At 35.0% G+C, this 26454-nt stretch overlaps 1 protein-coding gene and 1 long non-coding RNA gene across 3 annotated transcripts in view; one reads left to right on the top strand and one right to left on the bottom strand.

Annotated features, from left to right (window-relative positions):
- Positions 1-26454, bottom strand: part of LOC127861942 (N-acetyltransferase ESCO2-like) — a 42902-nt gene that overhangs the window by 11706 nt on the left and 4742 nt on the right. The window contains exons 2-3 of one of the 2 annotated variants that reach the window (XM_052400698.1): positions 4665-4737; positions 69-1293 (exon numbers count right to left, since the gene is read on the bottom strand). In XM_052400698.1, the coding sequence (XP_052256658.1) occupies positions 69-1087 (1019 nt within the window). In that variant the 5' untranslated portion in view covers positions 1088-1293; positions 4665-4737. Of the gene's footprint in view, positions 1-68; positions 1299-4664; positions 4738-26454 lie in introns of both variants that reach the window. The other variant, XM_052400697.1, reaches the window with a different exon arrangement.
- LOC127861956 (uncharacterized) lies at positions 13293-16447 on the top strand. The gene is made up of 3 exons (XR_008040377.1): positions 13293-13335; positions 13474-13568; positions 14613-16447. It is a non-coding gene; the product is annotated as an uncharacterized LOC127861956 (long non-coding RNA).

The following is a 26454-nucleotide window of genomic DNA, read 5'->3' on the forward strand; positions in this document are numbered from 1 at the left end:
CAGCATTTAAGAAAGCCTTTGTTATTATTTTGAAATAATGTATTTAATCCAACATTATTACGGATTACCTCAGATTATTTGATTGACTAGAATTTTGTGATGCGCTTGCTGCTTTCATGAAAATCGGGAAAAGCCTTGGACTTGATTTGGAATTCCCTGACAGTTTTTTTGCAGGACTGTTTGTTTTGGAATACACAGGAGTAATTTCAGACATGGAAGGAGACTCTGTGTTCAAGCCAGTATCTGACATTTGGTCAACATCACTCCTGTTATCTTCAGAGTTATTCTTCATGATGCTCCCTGGAGTAGAGAACAGATCTTCACTACCTGCCATGCAGTCTTCATTGTAGAAATTGGTGGAAATCAACGAGATACTCCCATCATCGTCATCTTCAAAAATGTTACCAACATCCTGTTCAGAGTCGGTGCTGATACTGTTATTTATTCCCGTGTCTATCTCATGAGAACTGATCATATCGGCAGAATTGGCCGTGTCCACACCAGAATCAGCCTTATCTGCAGCTTGTTTGCTTAATACAGTGATGTTTTCCTTGTCCTGGGCAGGATTATCAACCTCCTCACCGGCCTCTGTGCCATCAGTCTTTAAAGGCGAGTATTTCATAAAGGGATGTGCTTCTGAAGCCTTCACTTTCTCAACTGATTTTGTTTTGGAGGCACTTTTAAAAGTATTTCCTGTTTTTTTGTCCAATTTTGGAGTTAAAGATTTGGAAGTGCCTCTTTTGGCAATAAACTTTATGTCAAATCCTTTTTGTATCACCATTCTTCCAAATGATCGATCAGCAGACCCGGGTGTTCTGGTTTTAAAAAATCGTTTGCCATTATACACTGGTGTCTGTGGGTCCACAGAACGATTATCTGGTAATTTGCCAGTAGAGTTCGGTAATAAGCTTTTTCTGTTCTGAGCAGTTTTTTTCACTGATGTAACATTTAGAGGTACTTTCTTAGTACTGGCAGACTGTTTTTGATGTCTCTGTTTTAAAACTGAGTGATTCTGATCAGTGTCGCTCTCTGCTGAACCAGACGAATGAAAGTCAAAATGAGCTTTTGTTGCCTGTTTATTTATCATATCACTATCTGGATCTGTATTTTCATCTGACAACTTTTCTAAAACCTTGTCAACGGCTCTTCGTCGTTTAGGTGAGTGGGGAAAATGCGTTTTCTCTCTTTTCCCATAGAAGGTGCGAGTAGTGAATGAATCAACATCTGCCTTCTTGCTTGGTTTAACTTCAACCCTCCTTTTCTTGGGAGATGGACTTTCTCCAAAGTCAAGGCCTATTCTGCAAATGTATTTAATATCAAATTGTTGATGCAACAAAAAGGTAACTACTAAGTAAGCAAAGTATATTAAAATTATGTCTATTATAGTTCAGGTATTCAGTAAGAGAAAAATTACAAAAGTGGACGCAAAAATAATTGGCCTTAATGAAAATTGGGGAATTCTTGCAAAATATTTCATAATAAACAAGGCTCTGACAACAATGCAGGCCATTTCTCGCGACTGACTATATTTAGTGACAAGGCGGAAAACGAATTTCAAGAACGTGATGTTCGAGATGGATACAAGCGCTTCTGAGGAAATGGATTTGGCTGTGAAGTGGCCAAGTTCTTGCCAGCACGCAGTTCAGGGCTTGAATTTAACTTTTTTTTTCTACTTGCAAAACATTGCAAGCAGCTTTAATACCAACTCGCAAAATCAAAAACATTCTCAAAAATTTTGCTGGAAACATAATTTAACTTAGTTTTTTTTTACTCAACGGTTAACTTTGCTTTTTCTTTCGTATTGTTATTTACGCCTGTGGGCAAAAAGAAACTAGTTATTTTTCGCTTTGACGCCATGTCTGTTCAAGTTCAATGAATACGTGTGAATTAGTAGACTGTTTAACTTTCTCTGTACCAATACAATCCGCGTATCTGTACTATAAGTATACCAGTCTACATACAAGGTGTGGGCTTCCGCATACGGGTATATGGACGTTCTATGACCTACGGTTTAGCGTTCAGAACGTCGAGCACATTAGCAATATTACTTTTTTTTCCACTATTTTTTTTACTCGCAAAAAATTACTAGTGGCTTACAACTTAACTCGCAATCCGTATTTTTCACTCGCAAAATGCGAGTGTTAATTTCGAGTCCTGCAGTTAGCTTGAGATCATCGTACCGCAGAGATCCAGTCTTAGCATGCGAGAAACTATGGTCTCGACTGGATGAACGTTATGGAAAAGCGGAGATTGTCCACCAATCTATCACAAGGCGTATTGAATCTTTTGCTCAGCTGACCTATAAAGACTCAAAAAATGGTATGAGCTTAGTGACTTGCTGAATGAAATACGTGCCTTGAAAGAAGACAATGAGTTCTCAACAGCTCTATGGTTCTACGATACCTCGATTGGCTTAGCCCCTATACTAGCTAAGCTTCCAGCAAATGTTTAAGAACGTTGGGCAGCCAATGCCAACGATTACGAGAAGAAACATATCGTTAGTTTCCCTCCATTCACTGCCTTTGTGGAATTCATAAGAGACCAGGCTACTATATGTAAATTGTAAATAACTAATATTGATAAAGGCACCTGATATGTACATTTACGCAAAACAAAACTCTGCGCAAGTTTTCATTACTTTATAAGAATTATAGAGCTACAATTCATATTCTAAAGATAAAAACATAGTTACATAAATTTTACATACATTTTTGTGGTCACTACCATTTTGCGTTTATTTCGATCCCCTAATTTGAAGAGTATAACTATAACATTTTTGAAACATATTTGAAATATATATTTAATTTTATATACAATTTCATATCATTAAGCTTGAATGTTGATTTTTCTTCGAAAAATACCCTCCATTCTGTATGGTCTCAGACAATTAAAGGCTATATTCTTTTTCTTCAATTACTTCCATATGATTTCATCATCAATACTACATGTTGTTGTATCTATAGCTTACCAGATATCTAATATATTGTAAAATGCCCCACCATTAACTGGCTATATATTTCTTTGTAATGTATTATATGTGGAATGATGGACATATTGCCTTTTTTCCTGAATATATATGGCCTCAAAATATGTGTTCATGAACTTTTATTAGCATAAACGACGCTTTCTTATTATACAGCCCATGCATAAAAAACCTCTGTAACAAACCAATACATTTAAAAAGAAAAATACAGGAACAAATTAATACTTTGTTACATTTAACTTTCCATCAGATTTTTTTCAGTTTTCAGAGTTTATCAACACTATTTATTGCAGACTTGTTAACCCTATTTATTGTCAATTTATTGCGTATAGGCTTTGTACTTAAGTCCAATTTATTGCCAGTTTATTGAACGTATTTATTGACAATTCATTTATCATGTATGAATAAATTATTTACAATATATTGCCGATTTATTGATCCAATTTTTTGCCAATTTATTGCAAATTTATTAGATACCCTATTTATTGACAATTCATTTATCATGTATGAATAAATTATTCACAATTTATTGCCGATTTATTGATCTAATTTTTTGCAAATTTATTGCATATTTATTAGCTCATTTGCATGTGATTTGCATTGGCAATAACTATGCAATAAATAGCTTATTTATTGACTATTAGTTAACCATATTTATTCTCAGTTTTTTTTTGTTTGGGCAAACTCGCGTTCAGCGGCACTATTATTAATTGATTGCTCTGCAAATTCTATCACGCGTATTTTAAACATATTGTCATACGCATGGCGTTGGCGTTTTCGAGGCATTTTCACAAATAAAATGTGTTAGTCAAATTAATAAATTATTATTATAAAGTTTGCACTAAATTGTCCACGCTAGTAATAATCCACAAACTTATAATCCGATGACACACTGTGATCACTGTAATCAAATCTTTGTACTTTTAATCTGACTATCAAAACAATTGATTAGTTCCTCGGTAAACACGTTTTTATGACAATGATTGACATAACCAATAGACCGCTAACTCCACCTTTGTTCTACATAACAGTTTTAAAGGCGGAGCTATGCACGTGCTCAAACATAATTGGACGATTAACAGTGAATAACAAACTCGCGATTGGTTAAACATGTCGCTTCACAAATTAAAGAAATTTTATTTTATCGGCAAGAAGGGTGATGCTTTATGGCTTCTTGACAGGAAGCGGCTTTCCTTTGATGACGTCAAACTGTCAATTCACACAGGTTGCCAATTCTCTCTCTACTTTAAAAATGACTCGATCTTTTGTTTACACGTTCAGTTGTAAAAAAAAACACCTGCTTACATGAAAACTTTGGATTAAATTATGAAAATAAAAACAAGGGAAATGTTGCGGCAAACTGTGGTTATATTAATTGGTAAGTATCAGTTAAAAGAGGAAATTGTGTGTGTCGTATTTCAACAAGTTTTCTATACAACAACAACAACAACTTTATCCATTTCTGCGGGGATCTTAGTAGAATGTCATCATTATTTTTCATGGACGACCTCATAAGTCGAGACTGTAAATTTAATAAAAATTTTGAGGAAAAAAATCTCGACTTATGACTGCATTTTTACGGTAAGTCCCTTTCAATGAAATTGGTAGGGGACTAGTGAAGCCAAAGGGAGAATGAAAATGCATATCTGCTATTTGTTGCACAGGAACAGTCTACTGGTACCTTGCAGATTTCCTTGGCGAGGACTGACAACGCCGTTTGAGGTGATGCCTTGTTTCCATGTTAGTCATCTGTACTGAAATATACAACAAAATAATAAATAATTAAGAATTCTGCACGTTTTCCAGATGTTATCAATTTAAATCAATTACATGTACATGTAAAAGATATTTCACTCGGCGGATATTAGCCCCCTTGGGCGAAGAACTGCATTCCTGCTTAAATTTAGGGGGCGGAGAAGTGCCCTCTTGTCAGAATTTACGACCCGTATAAGTGCCCCCTAAATATTGTCTTCCCCTTAAAGAACTCCCTCAGCCGATTGATCCTGCAGGATTTGTCCATTCAGGGGATCTTTCTTTTCATTGCATGTGTGTGACCAAAGAAAAAAATCCCTTTTTTGCTAATAAGGAATATAACAAGAGCTATCAGAGGACAGTGCGCTCGACTATTTGAGTGCTTGACAGTATAACGTAAGCCATCATGGAGAGGGGGGGGGGGGGGGGGGGGGGGGGGGGGGGCAATAACTCCGTTCTTAACAGATGGTGTACAATGCTATTTGGCATGCATCATCCTCTTATCCATATGTATACTCATACCAAGTTTCAATGAAATCCGCCAAAGCACTTCCAAGATATGGCTCCGGACACACAAAAAAGCATTTTTTCAAGATACAAAGGGCCATAACTCCGTTAATAACAGATGGGGTTCAATGCTATTTGGCATGCATTATCCTCTTATCCATATATATACTCATACATGTACCAAGTTTCAATGAAATACGCCAAAGCACTTCCAAGATATGGCTCCGGACACAAAAGTGCCGGACGGACGGACGGATGGACAACGCCAAAACAATATCCCTCCGCCTATGGCGGGGGATAATTTTTTTTTATTTTTTTTGGGGGGGGGGGGGGTGATACTGGGGTGGGGCATGGGGATGGTTTGGATGGAGTACATTGTGGTATGTCAGGAAAGCTTGTTGTTTTGTCAAAGTATGAATGAAATGTGATCATAAATAAAGAAGTTATGGCAATTTAAGCAAAATGTTCAATTATCTAAGAATAAAAGGGGCCATAATTCTGTCAAAATGCTTGATACAGTTGTCTGCTCTTGTTTATAGATTGGGATCATGTTGGTAACGAAGTATGCAAAATATGAAAGCAATATGTCAAAAGGACATAGGAAATATTTGGGGTAGTACGCAAACTTTAACATAGAATATGCATATTATGCATATTCTAAGTATAAAAGGGGCCATAAATCTGTCAAAATGCTTGATACAGTTGTTTGCTCTTGTTTATAGATTGGGATCATGTTTGTAAAGAAGTATGCAAAATATGAAAGCAATATGTCAAAGGACATAGGAAATATTAGGGGTAGTACGCAAACTTAGTACGCAAACTTTAACATAGATTTATCAATAATATGCATATTCCAAGTAAAAAAGGGGCCATAAATCTGTCAAAATGCTTGATACAGTTGTCTGCTCTTGTTAATAGATTGGGATCATGTTGGTGAAGAAGTATGCAAAACATGAAAGCAATATGTCAAAGGACATAGGAAATATTTGGGGTAGTACACAAACTTAAACATTGATTTATCAATAATATGGCATATGCATATTCTAAGTATAAAAGGGGCCATAAATCTGTCAAAATGCTTGATACAGTTGTCTGCTCTTGTTTATAGATTGGGGTCATGTTGGTAAAGAAGTATGCAAAATATAAAAGTAATATGTCAAAGGACATAGGAAATATTTGGGGTAGTACGCAAACTTTAACATTTGCACGCTAACGCCGGGGTGAATAGGAATAGGAGGTTTTTGTGTGACGTCACAATAGGGGTTTTCCGTTACTAAAAATAGATTGGCCGTCAACACTCTCGATCGCGGCCATTTACATCGTATAAGAGTAAACGTCGTCGGAAGACTAAATACTGACAATTTCACACAAACAAACTATAAATACACATATTCTTTCTTAAAGTAAGACTTTAATAAATGATATTTCAAAAATAATAAAACTTATAATAATTTGATTACAATTATAAGTGGTGTGAATGCGAAAGTGTAATTTATCATCAGCGATCAAAATTAATTGTAAGAGGTGCATTGAATCAGTTATAAAACAAAGCCCTAAAAAAGCGACAAACATTACAATCTTTTAATGTAGTTTAAATTTTCTTTTACATTGAATGAATTTTCGTTTCTTTACATTGAATGAAAATATTAATAAATTTAAATAGCATTCAAATGAAAAAAAAAACCCGCATATTTGAAAATTGAACTGGAATGTACATGTATATTGAAAACTCTTTACTAGTGTTAATGAGCGATAAAAATCTAGCATTTTATGATACCAGCATAAATTTATACATTTAATTTATTTTACGCAACAATTTTATATCCCTACCAGGGTTTTTTTTTACTAAGAAAGTGACGCCGATATTCGGCGTCTTCCCCTACCAGAATTTTTCCCCTAAAACTACCATTTTCCCTCCAAAAATATAATTTTTCAATAAAATATAATATTTTACCCTCAAAGAAATGGGTTTTTTTCTTTTGAGAAGTCGACACTTATCTAATTTGTACCATGTACAACGATCTCGCTCTCTCTCTCTCTCTCTCTCCCGACGAACACTCAAATCTGGGAATCCCAGTGATTCTTTATATAGCTCTTAAATTACGTGATGGAAACCGGGCAACTAATCGTATTAATCATGTGACTATTTTACTGGATTCCGGTCTTGCGCGAGAAGGGTGTTTCGTCAATTAATTACCGGAAACCAGTGGAATTTTCATCCGGGTTATGTGAAAGCCAAGATATAAACGTTAAAACAGAAAAAAGTCTCACAATTGGCGTTCATACACGAACAAAATAAAACGTTTGGACTCGGAAAATATTAATTGCGTTGACGCATTTTTTAAGAATGAATCATCAAAAACCGTTGAAACCCAGCAGGATTCGGAGGTACATGTAATCAACATCGATTAATACTGTCGGATTATTGTGAAAGTGAAAGTAGACAATCGGCAGCTGCCGCACCTTTCCCTTCCAATACTGTAGCAGATCTAGATCGTCAACCCATTCATCATGAAATTGAAATCACAATATTGACATCATTCCCCGGCCCCAGTTGAAAACATTTCCCATTATTAGATCTACCCCTGCAACTTTATTTAGGACTTTGACTTTAATATCATACTTGTTCATGTGTTTAAGAACAAAAAGGTCAGAGACATGCCTCTTTTTCTAAAAAAAAAACCCTGAAGTCTGTAGGCGAGTTATAGACATTGAAATGAACAGTTTTTATTTTTTCCCCAAATATGTCTCTTTCGCGCTCGATTTTCCCCCTTTTACCCAGCGTCTTCCCCTTTTTCTAAAAAAAACCCCTGCCTACTATGATCAAACGTGTTTGCATGTTTTCATGATGATGTTTCGAACACTGCAGTAACGCACGATCTTCACACATTATCGCGGAGTTTACATTTGCATGTACCCGTTAAATATTTTAAGGCCTAACAAAAAAATGTTTGTTTCCACTGACATGGCCTAAAAATTTTTTTTTTTTAGAAAATGTCGTACATGGTGCATCTTCTTCTCATTTTTTTGTGTACAACTGTATGTACAATAAATATGATGATGTATGTAATGCTATATGGCTTCATTTAAATGCTTTTATGAAATAAAAACTTGCTGTTCATTAATTTTGCATTTGTTGCTTTCCTTATTTCCGAGTTTAATGTTGACTTCTGGCAACGGCTTTAATAGTCCATTTTATGACCAATAAAAGGCATAACTAAAGTCGCAGTAAGCTTGACCCTCAGTGTCTATAGGGATTCAGTGTTGTTATACTTTCTGTTCCTTTGGGAACATGGAGTATATACTATATTATTTGTAATATATTAAATAGCCCAAAAGCTGTGCTAGGGGGACGCGAGTGGTGTTGCATGTAACATTATCACCATGAACAGACCCAATCAAACTGGGTGTGCTATTATATTTCTTGGATGCAGTTTATGCTTCCAAAGGACCACATTTTCAGATTATATTATGTACTATTGTCGTGGGGTCTATCTACCAGGGCTAGCGCTGTCCCAAAATTTCTTTGAGCCAACCAGGTTTTTGTTTTTCGATGCGCGAAAACTGGTTTTGAAATAATTATATATACATTTACTATCAACTTGTTTATATTTCTTTTAATGACAACAAGGGCATATCACATATCGTAATGTAACATACATTTTTCTACATAGAAATAATTAGTATGGTACTTGTCAAAGTACAAACATAAGTTATTTTAGAGATTTACATTTAATAGGGGTGTCGATTGTTCCAAATTTGAAATCCTGAAAATTAGGCCGGGGGTCTTGGAACCGCAGCTGCAGGAACCCAGCAGGAATAAAGGGCAGATCCCCCACCCTATCCAGAGCCCTTACTAATTGTTCTTTTTTATAGTCTTTCCAATTGTATTTTCAGGTGAATACAATTTAAAATATTATAAACCACACCGTCCGTATCACCGCATGTGCATTCGTCATTCTATTTCTTCTATAAAGAACTTCGAAAATAAATTATAATCAACGAAAAATAATGTATCCGAAAAACAACAGTCCGAAAAATTGTACGCGTTTTCCACATTAAATAAAATGTGCATATCGTTTGACTGCACACATTGCAAAACCTAGAAAATATACAATTTGGTTGACATACAGCGATTTTTTTTTGTCCAATTGGGAAAAGTACCCGTACCGGTCCAATTGGGAAAAATTGAGTCGTGAAAGCCTGAAAATTGGGGAAAATCGAGTCGTGACACCCTCAAATTGGGAAATTGGTGTATTTGATTTTATGCTCCCAAATACTTTAAAATTGATTACCAAGTGTTTTCAAGCTGTCAATATTATATTTACCTAGGTTCAAACCATAGAGCTGCATAGGGAAACTAACAAAATGTTGCATTTTCCAAAAAAAAAAAAAAAAAATATATATATTTTATTTTTATTTTTTTACCTTAAATTGGGAATTTTTTGGACAGCAATTGGGAAATTTGTAGTTTTTTCGTAATTGGGAAAGTGCTGTTTACCGGTACTTTATAAAGAAGGAAAAAATCGCTGACATATTGCTTTACAATAGCATTTTTGTGGGTCAAAAACAACTTAATTATCACCTTTTAATTTCAAACGATAATAATCAGCAGAAAGGTGTAACATCGTCGAAATAGATCTAATTATTTAATTATCATCCTTCAATTCAGATCGATAGTCGGAAGAAAGGTGTTAAGTAATCAGCTTAGAAATCATTTATTTATTGGTACGCTTCTTTTGATTTGTTAATCTTTAAATACGACGTTTGCCATCAGCCGCTATATTGTTGGCAGACGACAAAATCAACTGACTGTGTATTCCAAGTGTACAGTGTCTGCGCATGAATGACCCAATATTATGTGTGAGCAAACTCAATTCTGATTGGCCAGCTACCACGTGCGCTTCAAAAAATTAAAAATAATATGCGGATAACGTAGACAAGTTTATTGAGCGTCGCCGAAAAATACCCGGTCCGATTTTTTTGGAATTTTGGGCTCAAAAAAGATTAGGACCGGCGGCAAAAAATTAGGTAGGGTCAGGCCACCGGAAACAAACAATTATTTTTTTACGCCTAATTGTGTAGCAGTAAATTTGTAAAATATTTTAAATTTATAGTTATTAAACTCTTCATTGTTATGTTTAAACTGGCTAATATACATTATACATTTTATAGTTCCTGTTGATCCATGTCTGACAAATGTCTGTTTACGTACACTACGCGACCCGTGATTTTTGCCTAATTTGCGAAGTCAAGGCTGGCATTTTGCTTTTTGGGTGGAAAATCACCGCGATTTCACGTGACTCGTCACTCCGACGTCGCGCGAGAGCAAGATAATCTTCGCACTAAATCCCCTCAAAGTTGTGGTGATTCGCCGCAATTCGCCGTGATAGCAGTGGATATCGATGACATCGATGATTCGCCAATTCATGCATATAAACTGAATCGTATCGATTACTGTATACATAACACTTTTCTAATGTTCACAATTATCAAATAATCAAACATAATTGCAACATCACTTCCGAAAAATAATCTTAAACATTTATGTCGGTAAATATGTTTGAGAATTTCATTAACACAACTATATGACTACGCCATTTTTCAGAAGTGTAGAGTATAGTGCATAATGTGGAACACAGCTTTCATTGGACGAGCGTATTAAAATTTAGATCGAATGCAATACGATCTTACAAAAAAACGTTTTATTGCGTCATACGCCATCATGTAAAAAACGTTTTCCTCCTGGAAATTGTGCTATTAATGCATAATATTATCAAAACATTTTTTCGACACGTAAAGCGTTGTAACAAATTAATATACAATTCAAAACAATTATACCATAAGAATTAATGTTCCGTTAAATTCCCAAATGAGAATAATAATTTATAATCCGAAACACTCTTCCGATGTTTTAATGATAACACGACGTTCACAAATGCTTCCAATATAGCCATCATGTATATTTCCCGACAAAAGAGCGCGAAAATTATGCGGCAATGTACAAGGTCAAGAGTGTGCAAGTATTGATTTTTTATACAAACTGCGTAGCGCAGAGAACATTAAATTCTGTTGATTTCGGTTAAATGTTTCTTTGGTATTTTTAAAACAGTTATATCGCCAAAAATTTGATATGTCTTTTAAAGTCATATCAAATCAAACACGCCGTATCCGTATCGTTACTGAAAGAAGTAAAACATAATACCTTGACGTGTATAGTTTTTTTGTTGTGAGAGACCATCTCAGTAAACGCCGAAAAATATATACAAACTGTTATTTATTGTCAATGCCCTTTGATCCATTATCGCACTTAATTGGCAGCGCCATCTTGTTGTTTCTGTGATTGTCACATCTTTTCACAGTTTGAACACGTACAAAGAGTGCCAATTAGACACTAGAATAAACACTATCACCCGCTGGACAGTACACAATAAATAATCAAATGTTGAGGGTTTTTTGTTTTGGACGTGAAAACTCAGAGAAATGCATGTACATTATACATCATCATATTTATTTAACTTTGCGAATGCTTAGTGCTACGTTGATATACTCGTTTTTTTTCAGCAAAACAAACACAATGTTTAATGGCTTTAATATATAGGCAATGATGTATTAACAACATAATATATAACACGATATCATAATAACATGTACTTAAAAATAGAACAGTAATGTATTTCCGATTTCCGGCTTATCAAGCATTGTGAATGTATGTACAACGCTCGGAAAGTAACGCGAGTAACACGAGTTATCCGCATTGGAGCCTGAAACAGAAAATAAATAAGTATAGCATAATCTAGTCCAAATAATTAGACGTAATCTACCAATTACATTTAAACTTTAAATGAAAGTGTAACTTAAACAATTTTCCGTGCCTTAAGGCGCGAATATTTTTCTAAACACCACAGTGCCTAACCAATACGGATAATACCGGAAACTTTTGAACGATTCCGGATAATACGCGAAACGGCACCGGATCATATCAGAAATATATTGACTGTTTTGAGGTAAGTGTGTTCTTTTATTTCAATATTCTTTTTTTAAGTTAACATTTTTCACCAAACCAATATTCCACGGAACAACTAAGACATTCATTAAGTAAATTCTATACTCGTGCTCAGTAACACAAACGTCAATATGCAGAGGGAACCTATATTGTCCAACAGTTTATGCGCAAAACCTGTGGAAACGGAAGTAAAATGCAGATATTGGTCTATATTAACAATGAAATTAAAATTTCTGAGCTAGTTTCCTGATGAAAACGGCAGCATAATTATTGTTTAATCATTGCCATGATGATTGACGGTTTAGTTTGTAGAAAAAAACACGTATTTTATATGTCGATTGCTGGCACCGGATAATGCATGAATTAGGCACCGGATAATAGCCGAAACTAATGAACTGAAGTATCATTGTGTCACACCGGTCTTACTGACCGGTGACAATAACGTAGTGACGTCACCATTTATGTATAGAATGACTTAAGTATAGTACTTTTAAAGAATATTTTGGATTCTGCTTATATGGTTAACATTTAAAGAATTTCTTGATTTAAGATTGTTTAATGAATGTGTCGGTTATTTCTCGTCACTCAGACCTAACCACTCTGTCTAAACGCCAGTTAAAACGCATGAAAAATGTCTTGACCATGCCCTGAAAAAGCTTATTAAAACTAGACATTAAAGGTTACACACTGTATTGATTCTTACAAAATCGGATGTAGAACGCGTGCTATTGTAGAACGACCGATAAATCGTTAATATCTATAAGATATAACAACCCTTTGATTGTTTTAATATTAAAATTATATAAACGATTTGATCACCTTTGATTGTTTTAATATTAAAATTATATAAACGATTTGATCACGATTTGAAAAAGTTTTTAGACCAGTTCAGCAGTAATAATTGTAAAATAGAATTGTTGGCGTATTGTTAATCTTTTTTATTAACCATTCGTGTTTACTTTGGTGCGATTATAATAATTGTAATTTATTATTTTATTGAATATTAGGGAGTTGTGTGTAACCTTTGGTTTAGATTGAGATTGACTTCCCTTGTTTACAAATGCACTTTCCTCAAAATGCACACATGGTTTGTCGTTTTTGGATTATCAATATCAACATTCACTCATTCAGAGCTATTATCTGTTTTATTTGTAAACAATCTATGTTTAACATACAATAGTTTTCATTTCATAGTTCACTTATTACTGTATGCTATTTGTTTCAGATACCAGTGCCCTCACATCTGTCGTGATCTGGGTTCGGATTTAGAGTTTGAAGTTCGAGATAGTTAGATAGAATATGGTGAGTACAAAGAATATGGTGAGTACAGTCTCAGATGATAAGTTTACTCCATGAATAAGGGCCACTGTTCCATATTTATTTGATTGGATGTAGCAGTGGCAGTTCTCCCTCTGGCCCAAACTTTTCTGTAGCCAAATTTACCTTTTTATGTCTGAATTCTTATTATTTAGGATATTTTATGGGTGATTATGTAGAAATCCTTGTAGCCAAATGGATATTTGTAGCCAAATTTCATTATTTGTAGCCATTGGCTAATTTGGCGAATGACAGAGTAAGCCCTGAGTGGACTGATTATTATTTCGAAGAAGAGGGGGTTATATTGTTTTGCTGGATGTCGGTCGGTAGACCAGTTTGTTTCCGATCAATAACATGTGATCTGATTGACCAATTTACTTGATACATCCCATGTGCATTTTCCTTTGCCAATAGATGACCACTATTTAAATTGGGGTCACTATGTCAAAGGTCAAGGTCACTGTCACACTAAGAGTGAAAATTGTTTCCGATCAATAACTTTTGAACAAAGGGACCGATTGGTTTGATAGTTCCCATGTGCATTGGCATTGGACAGTAGATGGCCCTCATTATAATTAGGATCACTAGGTCAAAGGTTAAGGTCACTGTCACACTAAGTGTGAAATAGTTTCCGATCAATAACATGTCAACTGATTCACAGATTGGCTTGATACTTCACATGTGCATTGGCCTTGGACAGTGGAAGACCCCTGTTGAAATTCGGGTCACTAGTTAAAATGTCAAGATCACTGTGACATTAAGTTTTATTTAAGTGGCTAAGTCACACTTATATGATAAGATTAACTCATATGATCATTTTTGTTGGGAAAAATCCCGTGTCAAGGCCCTGTTTAGGGGGGCCTCTGTCTCCGAACACAGAGCTCTTGTTAACTTAAAAAAATTTGGAACAATTGATCCTGCTTTGATCAACTGCTGTGCCCATGGCATTCGTAAAGTAACCATGAAAGAAAAGTGTGCCAGTTGAAAGGCTCATGACTTCGGAACAATAGCACATGTCAATTGCTAAAATATGATAATTTATTTCAGGATTTCACGAACGACCTAAGTTTTTTCGGATTTGTGGTGACTGAACAAGAGCAGGAGAGTTTTGTGGTGTCATCTGAAACTGATAGAAATGAACACAATGTTGAGTCTGGAGACCAAGCGGATAATTTATTGTTTGACTGCAACAATAATGAAAAAGCCACAGAGCAACCTTTAGACTTAGAATGTTCTGTTGAAATTGTTGTTGACAATAAGAAGAAAGATGAATGCAATATGTGTGAAAACAAATATAGCACAAGAACAGGATACAAAAGACATTTAGTTAGCCATTCCAATGATGGTCAAAAGTGCACTGTTTGCGAAAAAAGTGTTTTATTCCACCTATGACTTAAAGAATCATATGAGCAACCACAGTAACTTACGCACTTACTCGTGAATTAAATGTGAAAAAACCTTTAAAACTAAACGTGACTTAAATGTTTACAGAACAAAGCTACACAAATCTTATTTTAATTTGTGTGTGAAGTATGTGGGAAGGGTTACAATTATAGAAATGAGTTAGATGGACACAGGGCAAAACCATTTAAGTGTCCTAAGTACAACAAAGCATATCAGTACTTGCCTAACCTGTCACGGCATGTGTGCGGAAAAATGGAATCACCCAAGTGTGATAAGTGTGGAAGCATTTTCAAGACAAAACGCTACCTTCAAGAAAACATGAAGGCTCATGATGACCCTGAACAACATCAGTGTTATGTGTGTGGAACTTTTTACAAATATAGATCTTTTTATAAACACAAAAAGAAGACTGGTCATTAGTGTTTTAAATGCTTTAGTCAGAATAAGTACAGATAAAACTCTGGATATATTATAATGTTATAAAGGCCTATAATTATACAGTTATATCTGTTTACTGTAAGGCCTTAGCAGAAACTAAATGGCAATAGTAAACCCTTATGAACCTTATAAGCACTTGTTTTTCAGCCAGCCTTCATCATGATGTTTGCTCAGAAGCTTTGCTTAGCAATTAGGAAATCATTTTGTTGACATAAAGAAGCATTGCTTTTGAGAAATTACCAATACCCGGTATACCAGCTGCATGAAATTAATTCATATTGTGGCATTTATTGTTTAAATGCAGTCATCTGAATATTATTCCTGCCTTAAAATATAGTGTAGCATTGTTGATTCTGTGTCCTTCTTAAGATGATGATGATGATGATTATGATTGGTGGGTTGATGATTAACAGCAACAAACTGTCTGAATACGTTTTATTTAATATTCTTGCTATTTCAGGTAATGACATTTATTTTTGGAGAATATTACAACTGTTATCATTTAAATTGTTATTAAACTGTATTTGCATATTGGGTATATATGTGTTAGGGCTCTGCATTAAGGTTATTCTGTTAAAACTACATGTATTTGAATGCTTGTTGCATGGTATATGTTTGTTAGGGCTGACTTGCAGTTGTTAAATAATATTTTCTACCCCATTAACGAGATGCCATGGTGACAAGCCAGCATTTGATTGTATGAAGTTTTATTTCTTTGAGCAAGATGCTTGATGATAATTGCATCTTTTTCTTTCAAAAATATATTAATTGTGTTATTTGTGTATATATTTTTCATTCAGTTTTCACAAGACAGAAGAAACAGGCTTATTTATATTCATTCTTTATTGAAGTGTCTATTGACTGAAAAGTATTAACTGTATAATATAATGTATAAAATCGTTGCAGGAGCCACTGGTCTTTAAGTTTATTTTAAGTTTGACTATTGTTTTAATTTTTGCTGGTTAAATGTTTAGTATTATCAATAAATGTGTTCTTTGTAGCTTCCTAATACAGTATTACAGAAAAGAATAAATAACTAATCAGAGTCCACTGTTATATTTGTTTAAGCTTGTAAAAACATGTTTATACCCCTACAAACTAAGTTTAGGGGGTATGTATGAGTGAGCTTGTCTGTTGGTCAGTCTGTCTGTATTAAGTGTCCGCTCTCTAATTCAAGTTGTTTTCATCCGATCTTCATCAAACTTGGTCAGATGTTGTATCTTGATGATGTCTAGGCCAAGTTTGAACATGGGTCATGGCAGGTCAAAAACTAGGTCACAGGGTTACTAAGTGCGTTTTAAACATTGAGCATGGTGTCTGCTCTTTAATTCAAGTAGTTTTTATACCATATTCACCAAACTTGGCCAGAAGTTGTATCTAGATGATGTCTAGGTCAAGTTTGAATATGGGTCATGCCGGGTCAAAAACTAACAAATAAGTTTATGTTAAGTTTCAACTGTTTTATTATGCGAATTATCTTCAGACAAACGATGGTATTTGACATGAGAAAAATATGCTTGTTCAATTATTTTTTTTTGAGGTTTGTTTTCCATAAACAGGAGTGTATTTATAATCTGGTACATGGATATCTTTCTGTTAAAACCATGCAATCATAAATGATTGAAGCATATATAACTCTGCAATAGAATATTTGGCGCCACAGCTGCCAGACTATAAACTCTAATAGATTAGAATGTTTTGTTTTCACACCTTGAAATAAAATGCAGTGTTGTGATCATCAGTCGCACATTAAAAAGCAGAATGCCATCAAGCTTACAGCCACATTGGATGTGCAATGTGGTGAGACAAAGAAGCACTGTATGATCTACAGCACTTTTGTGGCTGATCCTTTAGCGGGTTTAAAAAAACTAATACCCTGTGTATTGAAACATCCAAAGATCATATTACAACCTGTCACTTGTCAAAACAATATGTTTTATGTGAATACACAAGCCTAAGTAGCGAGCACATTCAAATCACATTGCTGATATTGGAAGGGGGGACTCGTTCAAAAAAACTACAAATGTATATTCATTTAAATGCTTTTTGCTAAATTTCATTTCGAAACCCCTAAAAGGTAAGTTGAAACAAATAGTAGTTATTATTACGATATTAGATGTCACTTTCTCCAAATTTTCATAAAATACATTAGACATGTTGATAAAATTGAAAGTTTAATTCAACTGTCTAATGGTCGTTGAAATAGAACAGGAACAGTGCACCACATGCGAACACCGCGTTAGGTATGTACTGCCATGTTAAGACCTTTATTTAATCAACTATTTTAATAGTGACATAGTAGTTCGTTCTGTTCCGTGATGAACACTTTGTTCTCCTAATGTGGTGACATAATACAATTTACACTTTCATAGTGTCCTTCAACGTTATACCAAGACGAGTGGTTGGCAGAATCTTTGACTCGTCGCATTTGTGGTGGCTGGGAATTGGCAAACAGCCCCTTGCGACCTCATGCGGTCTGCTGATATCTGACCATTTCGATTTTCGTTGTCTTTTTCCAAGCCTCGTAGGTGAATCAAATGCATGATTTCTGTAAACAAAGAAATATACGCCCAAATATAATAAAACACTGCAGACATCTCCCAAGAATTAAAGCAAAATTTAAACAAATCTAGCGATTAATTTGAATTTAAATATAAGGCATGTGGAACTAGTGTAATGACATTTCATGGGTGCTTTAATGTCTATTGCGCAATACCTGCAAGTTAAGATTATACGCTTTTGTTACAAAAAAACATATATGCATAACACATATCTGCGTTTAATGATTACGTTTATGTCTACCACTTGCTTGTATCATATATACGCATGTCATTAAACACATTAGAACATCGTGGCTGTCTGGTTAGCGCAGTGGTTGGTACTCGCGCTTATCGCCTAGGCGACCCGGGTTCAATCGTCGCTTCCGGTACATGAGAGCTTGATTAGTGGTCGCCATACCGGACTGGCGGGGTTTCACCCGGGCACTTTCTTTACCCCCACTCCAGCACAAGACCACACCAAAATGAAATATCTTTCAGTTGCAAGCAAATACTAGTAGTTGGAAATTGCAGCCATAGTTTTGCAAAATGTGTCCCAAATTTCGTGAGTCTAGTAAAGTAAATAAGGTAGGAGTGCTGGGACACACTCTGGTTTCTCACATAATGCAGCCTCTGAATCGGATTTACTTGTTGATGTGGAAGGTACTGTTGCAGGTAAGTTTTCTTCGCGGAATTTAGTGTTTTTTTGGTTGATGTAACCACAGAGACGATTTTCTCTTTCGTTTCAGTCTGAAATATATACAATGAAAATGATGTCATATTATTTGCGTTTCCATACAGTATTAACGCATAGTAGCTTTGCATGCCTTTCCATATATACAACATATCCTGAATTGTATATTGTGAACACTTGTGGTAATTTATTTTTAAATTTCATGATAAATGACAATTTGCCAGTCCGGTCAAGCTTGATTGAACGCACGCACGCACATATACTAGACAATTGCTACAGCTATATCGAGATTGCCGCAAGAGGGCGCGACACACATATTATACATTTTTTCATGTTTCTCTTAGTAGGCATTACTTCTTTTAGGTGGGAGAATTTAACTGAAAAGTGCGAATATACATCGATACAATCCGTATCGTCAACTCATATCCATTTTTGAAACCAACTTCAAGTACTATATTAAAAGTTTCACATAAGATGTGCACATGTTGTTAATAAAACCTGCTGAAAAGCACGTAATCATCTGTATATGTATCAATTGATTTCATGTATTATCCAGTGCCGTGTTTCCGGACTTTATCCGGTGCCAGTATTTTATGGTTTCGTCTGGTATCCGGTGCCAGTGAAATCAATATGCGACCCTTTTAAAACGCAAATGCTCACGTTTTTGATGTTGCCTGTAAATTCCTGCGATTTTATAATACATCTAAATAATTTTTACAACATTGCAAAGTAGTAGTAGCATATGTTTTTTCTCGCCAGTTACAAAAATGCAAGTTTTTAAAAAGTATTTCATGACTATAAGATAGGTATGGTTCATTTGTTTTCGTTCGTTTTGATAAAATATTTTATTTTCATGTCGAATTTTGAATTCAACCATAAGCTGAAATACCATATTGTTCCGTGAGCAGTAGTATTTGGCATACTTACGCGGTCTTGTTGACTTTTTCGCTCACAATATTAGGCACATCCATCATTTCGCCTTGTTTATGTTCTGATATGATCCGGTGCCGTTTCGCGTATTATCCGAAATCGTTCAAAAGTTTCCGGTATTATCCGTATTGGTTAGGTACCGTGAACACTGTTAACAAAAGGGCTACACGTTATAATTCTCAATGAAATGCAAAAATAAGTATAAACATAATTAATAACGTCAATAAACACACACGGTCAGATCAAAGTTTAAAAGGAAAACTTATATCATATTTCTCATAAATTACCAAATTTTTAGTTTCGTCTAAATCAAATACCATGTATAGGGAAACAAGGTATTTATAACCGACCAATGACGAAACACTATGCAACTTCAATTTACACAGTGCTACGCTACATGTATATGGCAACAATATGGAATTTGAACAGTGTTAGTGTATTCGGGCCTGGAATATAATTGATTGTAAGTGTTAATAAACATTCTGCTAATGCAATTAGTTAAATAATGTTTACATGTTATGTTCAATAATTATTGCATGATCATTCTGCGCTGTTATATTAATTTGGAGCCGTTAAAGCTTCCGACATTACTTCATCAAGTTCATGTCGGAACAGGAGTATTTAAGCTTATACGCCCATTGTATACAACAACAACAAAAGCTTTATTATTGCAATGTATAATGTAAGTGTATACATATATGTTACATGTAGTGTAACCCTCAACGTAAATCGCTTAAATGGGGAATCATGGCGGTACGCGGTGATTTGCGCTGATTGCGCAACAGCGAGATACATCGCGCGACGGTCGCCGAGACATCACCCAAATTTTCTTGTCGCTCGGAAACACCGCGATTTGTCACGTTGCATCGATTGCGGTGATGCGAGAATCGCGGCAAAAATCACGGGTCGCGTAGTGTATTTGGCTTAAATGACTGCTCAATATGCCAAGACACAGTGATTGAACAAAAACTGTCACGTGACCACAAAAGTCAACGTCAGTAGTCATTTTATGACAACAAACAGCCGCGCAAGGTAGTTTTTTTTCCAATATCTTTGCTGATCATCCTCTGACTTTCATAGCGGGCAATAGGGCATGCATATAGCTTTCAATCGGTATGTCACGCGTTTTGTGTGTTGCTCTTGTTTTCGAGAACACTAAGGCGCAAATTTCCATTTAAGAAGCAAACGTCAGTAGTAAAATTACAAAGAGTCAGTGTTCTCGAAAATTAACGATCACAGAACTGTCTATGCTTTACCGGACGAACATATATTACATATGTCTATGCATAAACAAACAAAAATGTCTACCAGATATTAAATAAACGTTTAAAGAGTGTAAACAAATATGGCAAACATCAGTAGTACGTTTAGGAATGGCAAACGTCCAGGGCCCTCACACTACTTTGGGGGAAGGGGTCCGCAGCCCTTAGGAGGGGGAATTTTCGCGGTGTTTCCCTTTTTGGGGGATTTTTTTACTTACTCTCTCATTATTTCATTTGTACATGTTTGCACTATATTCATTGCATTTTTCATAATATAGTATGTTTGAAAAGATTAAATTGAAATAGAATTGAGATATAATAATCATGAGACACATCTTTCTATTAAAAAAAAAAAAAAATTTTTTTTTTTTTTTTTTTTTAGGGGGAATTTCCCCCCCCCCCAAAAGGGGAAAAAAGTATACTTTTCAGGTGGGGGACTGCCACCGAAATTCGGCGGCAGATTTGATAGATTGAGGGCCCTGACGTCGGTAGCAAAAATATGCAAACGGCAGTAGCCGAATAAATGCAAGCGTTTAATTAAATGAAAAACATGTGAAACAATATAATTTAAATTAGATATAACAAGTTAAGATTGATGTCATAAATTAATGCACGACATATATAAATTCTGCAACAACAAAAATGAACTAATGTTTAAGTGATATTATGTAGTACATCTAACAGTTTATAGGTGTCTATCGCAGCCGTTGTTTATATTTGGTGTTTTCACTTCATATACACGTATATTCGTTAATGCAGCATCAACATATTGAAAAAATATCCCGGAAAGAGAAATATAATGCTTTTGAATATCAACCGTACTTTCGTTTTGACAACTGACGACAGAAATGATTCGATTTACAATGTGAATCTAAATTGAGTTTTATGCAGATTCGTTCATACGACACAAAGCCACTTATTTTGTTTCACGGATCATTTCGTAATGTTCAAACAAGTAAAATAGTATAAGCCACAAATCAATAAGATTGCAGATTATTTTATTAAAGTGATATTATGAATTGAGCTGAAAAAATTAACAGGTCAAAAGAGTTAGTTAAAATGTGGTTAATCACCAGTTATCTGCAACGCATCTTGCTACCAGTTGTTTATAAAAATTATATATTATATTCGATATTTTACGTGACTGGTGAGTCCTCTTAGTCGAAATGGTATAAAATATCATTATTTATTGGAATCTTGATAAAATTGGTGTGTTTCACCATTCCAACATTCTACCATTCATAAATCGAGCAAATTAAATGTAAATATTTGACTTTTTCAAAACAATTTTGTCTGTTACTATGGATATTACCAGAGGGTTAGCATTGCTCTAAACGTGCTAATAGTGTATTGTACAACAAACACTGATTAACAAAACTGGGTCTTCTCTAATCTGCATCAATACTAAAAAGAAATCAAAATGGTATGACTGGTTACTTCAATTAGTTTTTAACTATTTTTAACAAATAAGTTATCTTTTTCTAAACGAATTTCAGTAAAATATAGCACTTAAGGCTTCTATACACACTATAACCACAAACAACTGGCCATATGGGATCAAAATCATTAACAATGTATACCAGGACTTCGAAGAAAAAAGATGTACTTAATTGCCCAAGATCCGTCACAGTTGATGGACATTAAACGTTAGCGTCCACCTGATCATATGTTATAACGCAGAGCTCCAGATAAGATTTTGTGAAATTCTTAAATTACTACCAGATTTTCAAAAACAATTCTTAACTCTGAAATTTTATTCTTAACGTTACTTCTAAGTTTTGGAAAATAATGACCTAAAAATAAATTATAATGGTCATTTTCATGCAAAAAAAAATCAAAATAAACATACTAGCAACTTTATTTATACGAGTTCAACAGTGTCTTTTCAGTATTATACAATTTTATTTTTCCAATACCTTCATATGCCCAAACTGTGTTTAGATTGCATGCCTTAGATGATTTTTTATATATTTCACATTTAAAACGGGTCTCCCCTTCAATCTTTTCAACGATTAGCCACGGGACTTGTCCCTTCCACTCGTTCAATGATTTTTTGCGTTTAAGTTTGGACCCGTCGTGTCGCGTTTTTTGTTTAAAGCTTTTCCGACTGTGTCGGCAACTGAACATACAACATCGTATAAGATCTTTTCTATAATGTCTTTCTAAACATTTAACTTCGGCTCACTTTGCGTACAATATGTTAAAGCGTGTTTTTGGACGCTTTGCAGTTTTTTAGGACGCTCTCTGTGGGCGCCGCCATTGTTTTTTGACAGATAGACTGCAGGGGACAAAAATATTTCTAAACTGCACTCGTCCTGCAGGACAAGTGCATTAAAATTTTCACTTGTCCTGCAAACACATGCACTTGTCCTTAAAATATGGGTAAAATGAAGATTGCAAAGGGCTAATATGACTAATAAAAGTTTCTTGTATCACTGCTAAATTGCTGCTTACTCAGTTGTTCATGCCAGCTGATCACAAAATAAATGTTAAGCAGTGAAATAAATTACTTTATTTATGAGGAACACACAATAAATAATTGAAGACAATTTTGTGTTTGCCGTTTTTCTAATACTCGCGTGCTTTCCGTTTCGGACGTTTGAACATCGCTACCGCAAACTTTAAAGAACGCTCGTATGTCAGACATTTTTCTGACGAAATTCAGACTGGTTTAAAACCGTACTTCGCGTTTATATAATTCTTTAAAAATCAATACTTACAGTGAATGCATAGGTTGGTTCCCTGTCACCATGGACGCGCAAAGTTTACACCAAAAAGCCAATATTTAATAGGGACACAGTCTCGCATAACAACGTGCACCTGCTGTATGAAATTTACAATTACAATTTCCGGTTCATTTGCGTTCTACTTTCGGAATAGATATGATTTAAGAAAATGATTTTATTTAATGAAAACAAGTCTTACTGGTCAGAAAATACATATTTTAACATCAGCTTTTTTCACTCGTCCTGTAGGACGAGAGCTTTAGGGAAATTCACTCGTCCTTTCAAGATTTTACTCGTCAATACGAGCGGACGAGTGGTATTTTTGTCCCCTGGACTGTATACGCCGCTTTTATTGGAAAAAAAGCGCTTTGTTAAACAAACCCTTTAACCATTCTATATAAGCACCGCAAAGATCTTTAATATGCGAAAAGAACTTAATAATATCGATACGAACCGATGTAAAAATAATATTCGTAACTTGATTTTGTAATTCTTAATGGTACGACAAGATTTTAAAATAAATACGTAACGGACTTGAAAATAATTCGTAATTACGAAAATACGACCCTTATCTGGAGCTCTGATAACCAGGGATCATATTTTTTTCAGTTTGTCGGTCCTAGACCGATTGGGGTCATGAAAGACCGATTGCAAATCCCAAACAGTCGGTCTTATTCTGTTTACTAAAATTCCATATCATGCAATCGATTACACAGTGCACATGCTAACACACCCTAATTACATTTTTATCTCGATTAGGTGTGATAAACCATTCGCTGCAGTCTCTAAACCGGTCAGGACCAGTTTATTGTACGTCAGCCGACTACGGCGACTAGTATCAGGAATGACCCCAAGCAGCGAAGATTCGCGCTGTTGTGTATTAGTCATGCTTAAATAACCCTGTGTCAATATCAATCGATACTTTCACTCGTCCATGAAAAAATCGTTGACAGTTACTTTGGAGAAAAAAACCTCAATGTTATCCTCGTGGAAATTGTGCATTTCATGCGTGATACAGTAAATTTTCAAAGAAGAAAATCGGATATTCTGCAATAATTGTGGGCGGACCTTATACACTGAAAGCACGCTCTGTAACTAAACAAAATAAATTTTCCACCAGCGTAATAATCTGGTAATAAATGAATGAAAGTCGCGGATCTGATCGACAGAACAGCCAACAGTTATTTTATGGGCGTAACTTCACATAAAATAGTACACAAGAAAAATAATATACTTTGTATAAATCTTTAGTAAAAATCGTGTTAGAATCGAAATAATTCGTGCACTTAATTGTTTGTTGTTGAACTACCCACAACCGGAAGTTTAGATACGTGGTTTCAAATCACTCGTGCTTCGCACTCGTAATTTACAACGATGAAAAAAGTTAGATAAAACAGCACACGAAATAGCAAATGATAAAACCAATTGAGAAAACTTGTATGTTCCGTTTTAAAAAAATGCTTAAGAGAATTTCACTTGTACATTTATTATACCACCGTCACGAATGGCATAATCAATGGTATATATTTTAACGTAATTTGTCATGATTTCGGATATAATTTTTCTCACATTTTCCCCATTTAAATCCAGACCGATTGATGTTGAGGGAAAATATGATCCCTGCTGATAACGTGTCAAATTCATTATAACAACTGTTTGAGAGTAGGACATTCCTAGTGTTTTACATAATTAAAACATGGTGGAAAGTTATGTATGTGAAGAAGAACAAATGCCATTAAACTACAAAAAAAGCTATATTGCTTTGTAGAAATGATTTGTTTTCTTGTCCTTCAACAACAACATTAGCCTGTCTTGAGCATAGCTGATATTTTTGTTGCTGTAAAACCATTTAGGAGATCCGAAAATGGTTGTACGGGGATATAACAAAAAGACAACGCAGTCTGTCGAAAATGCTGTGCACAATGTGTAATTGTTATAAGTCGTGGCTTCATCATTTTGTTATGATATATATTAAAGTTATGGCTTTAACAGACATTAATAAAGATGACAAAAGTTACAAAACAATAATGTAGTATCAAATATCTGTAAATAAGTATCGATTTTATACGGATTAGAGTGCCAGGTTAATAATTATGCATTATACAGAAAACAAATATCCATTTATAAAAAAGATTCCAATTCCATTTTGATGGGAACCGGCTTCCTAGATCTTCTCAAATTTTGCTGTCAAAACTTCTGTTGATTTTAACAATACTACGGTAAAAAATTGTAAAAAAAAAATCACGCGCTATCTTGGGAATGACTTAATCGAGAAATTTATTATATGGTGACTGTCGGTTGCATATTGATAACAACATTATTTTAACGCTTAAATACGAAGACTCACTGGGTTCGTGGAAAAAATAAATAACCGTTTTTGCATCAAATAAAGTTGGTTGCAACTTATAGTACTTTTTTTACTCGTCAAAAAAGATTGGGTGCGAACGCACCCAACGCACCCCCCCTGACTACGGGTATGCCTACCTTGCGCGGCTGTTTGTTGTCATAAAATGACTACTGACGTTGACTTTTGTGGTCACGTGACAGTTTTTGTTCATTCACAGTGCAAGAGATGACATGGAGGTATCAAATATTGTGGTAAATCAGGGGTTTTTTTAGAAAAAGGGGAAGACGCTGGACGCTGGGTAAAAGGGGAAAATCGAGCGCGAAAAAGACATATTTGGGGAAAAAATAAAAACTGTTCATTTCAATGTCTATAACTCCAGGGCTTTTTTTAAGCGGACGCCCGCTTGCCCGTGCCGGGTTAAAATCGTCGCGGGCAAGTGATTTTCCAAAGTAGATAGTCTGCCGGGCAAGTCCGTGTCGTATTAGCATAATTGCGGTATTTTTTTCGACTTTTCCCTTTGTACATGTATCTACTAGTATTTGTTTTCTTTG

This window comes from Dreissena polymorpha, chromosome 16 (assembly GCF_020536995.1).
Source record: "Dreissena polymorpha isolate Duluth1 chromosome 16, UMN_Dpol_1.0, whole genome shotgun sequence".
NCBI lineage: Eukaryota > Metazoa > Mollusca > Bivalvia > Myida > Dreissenidae > Dreissena > Dreissena polymorpha.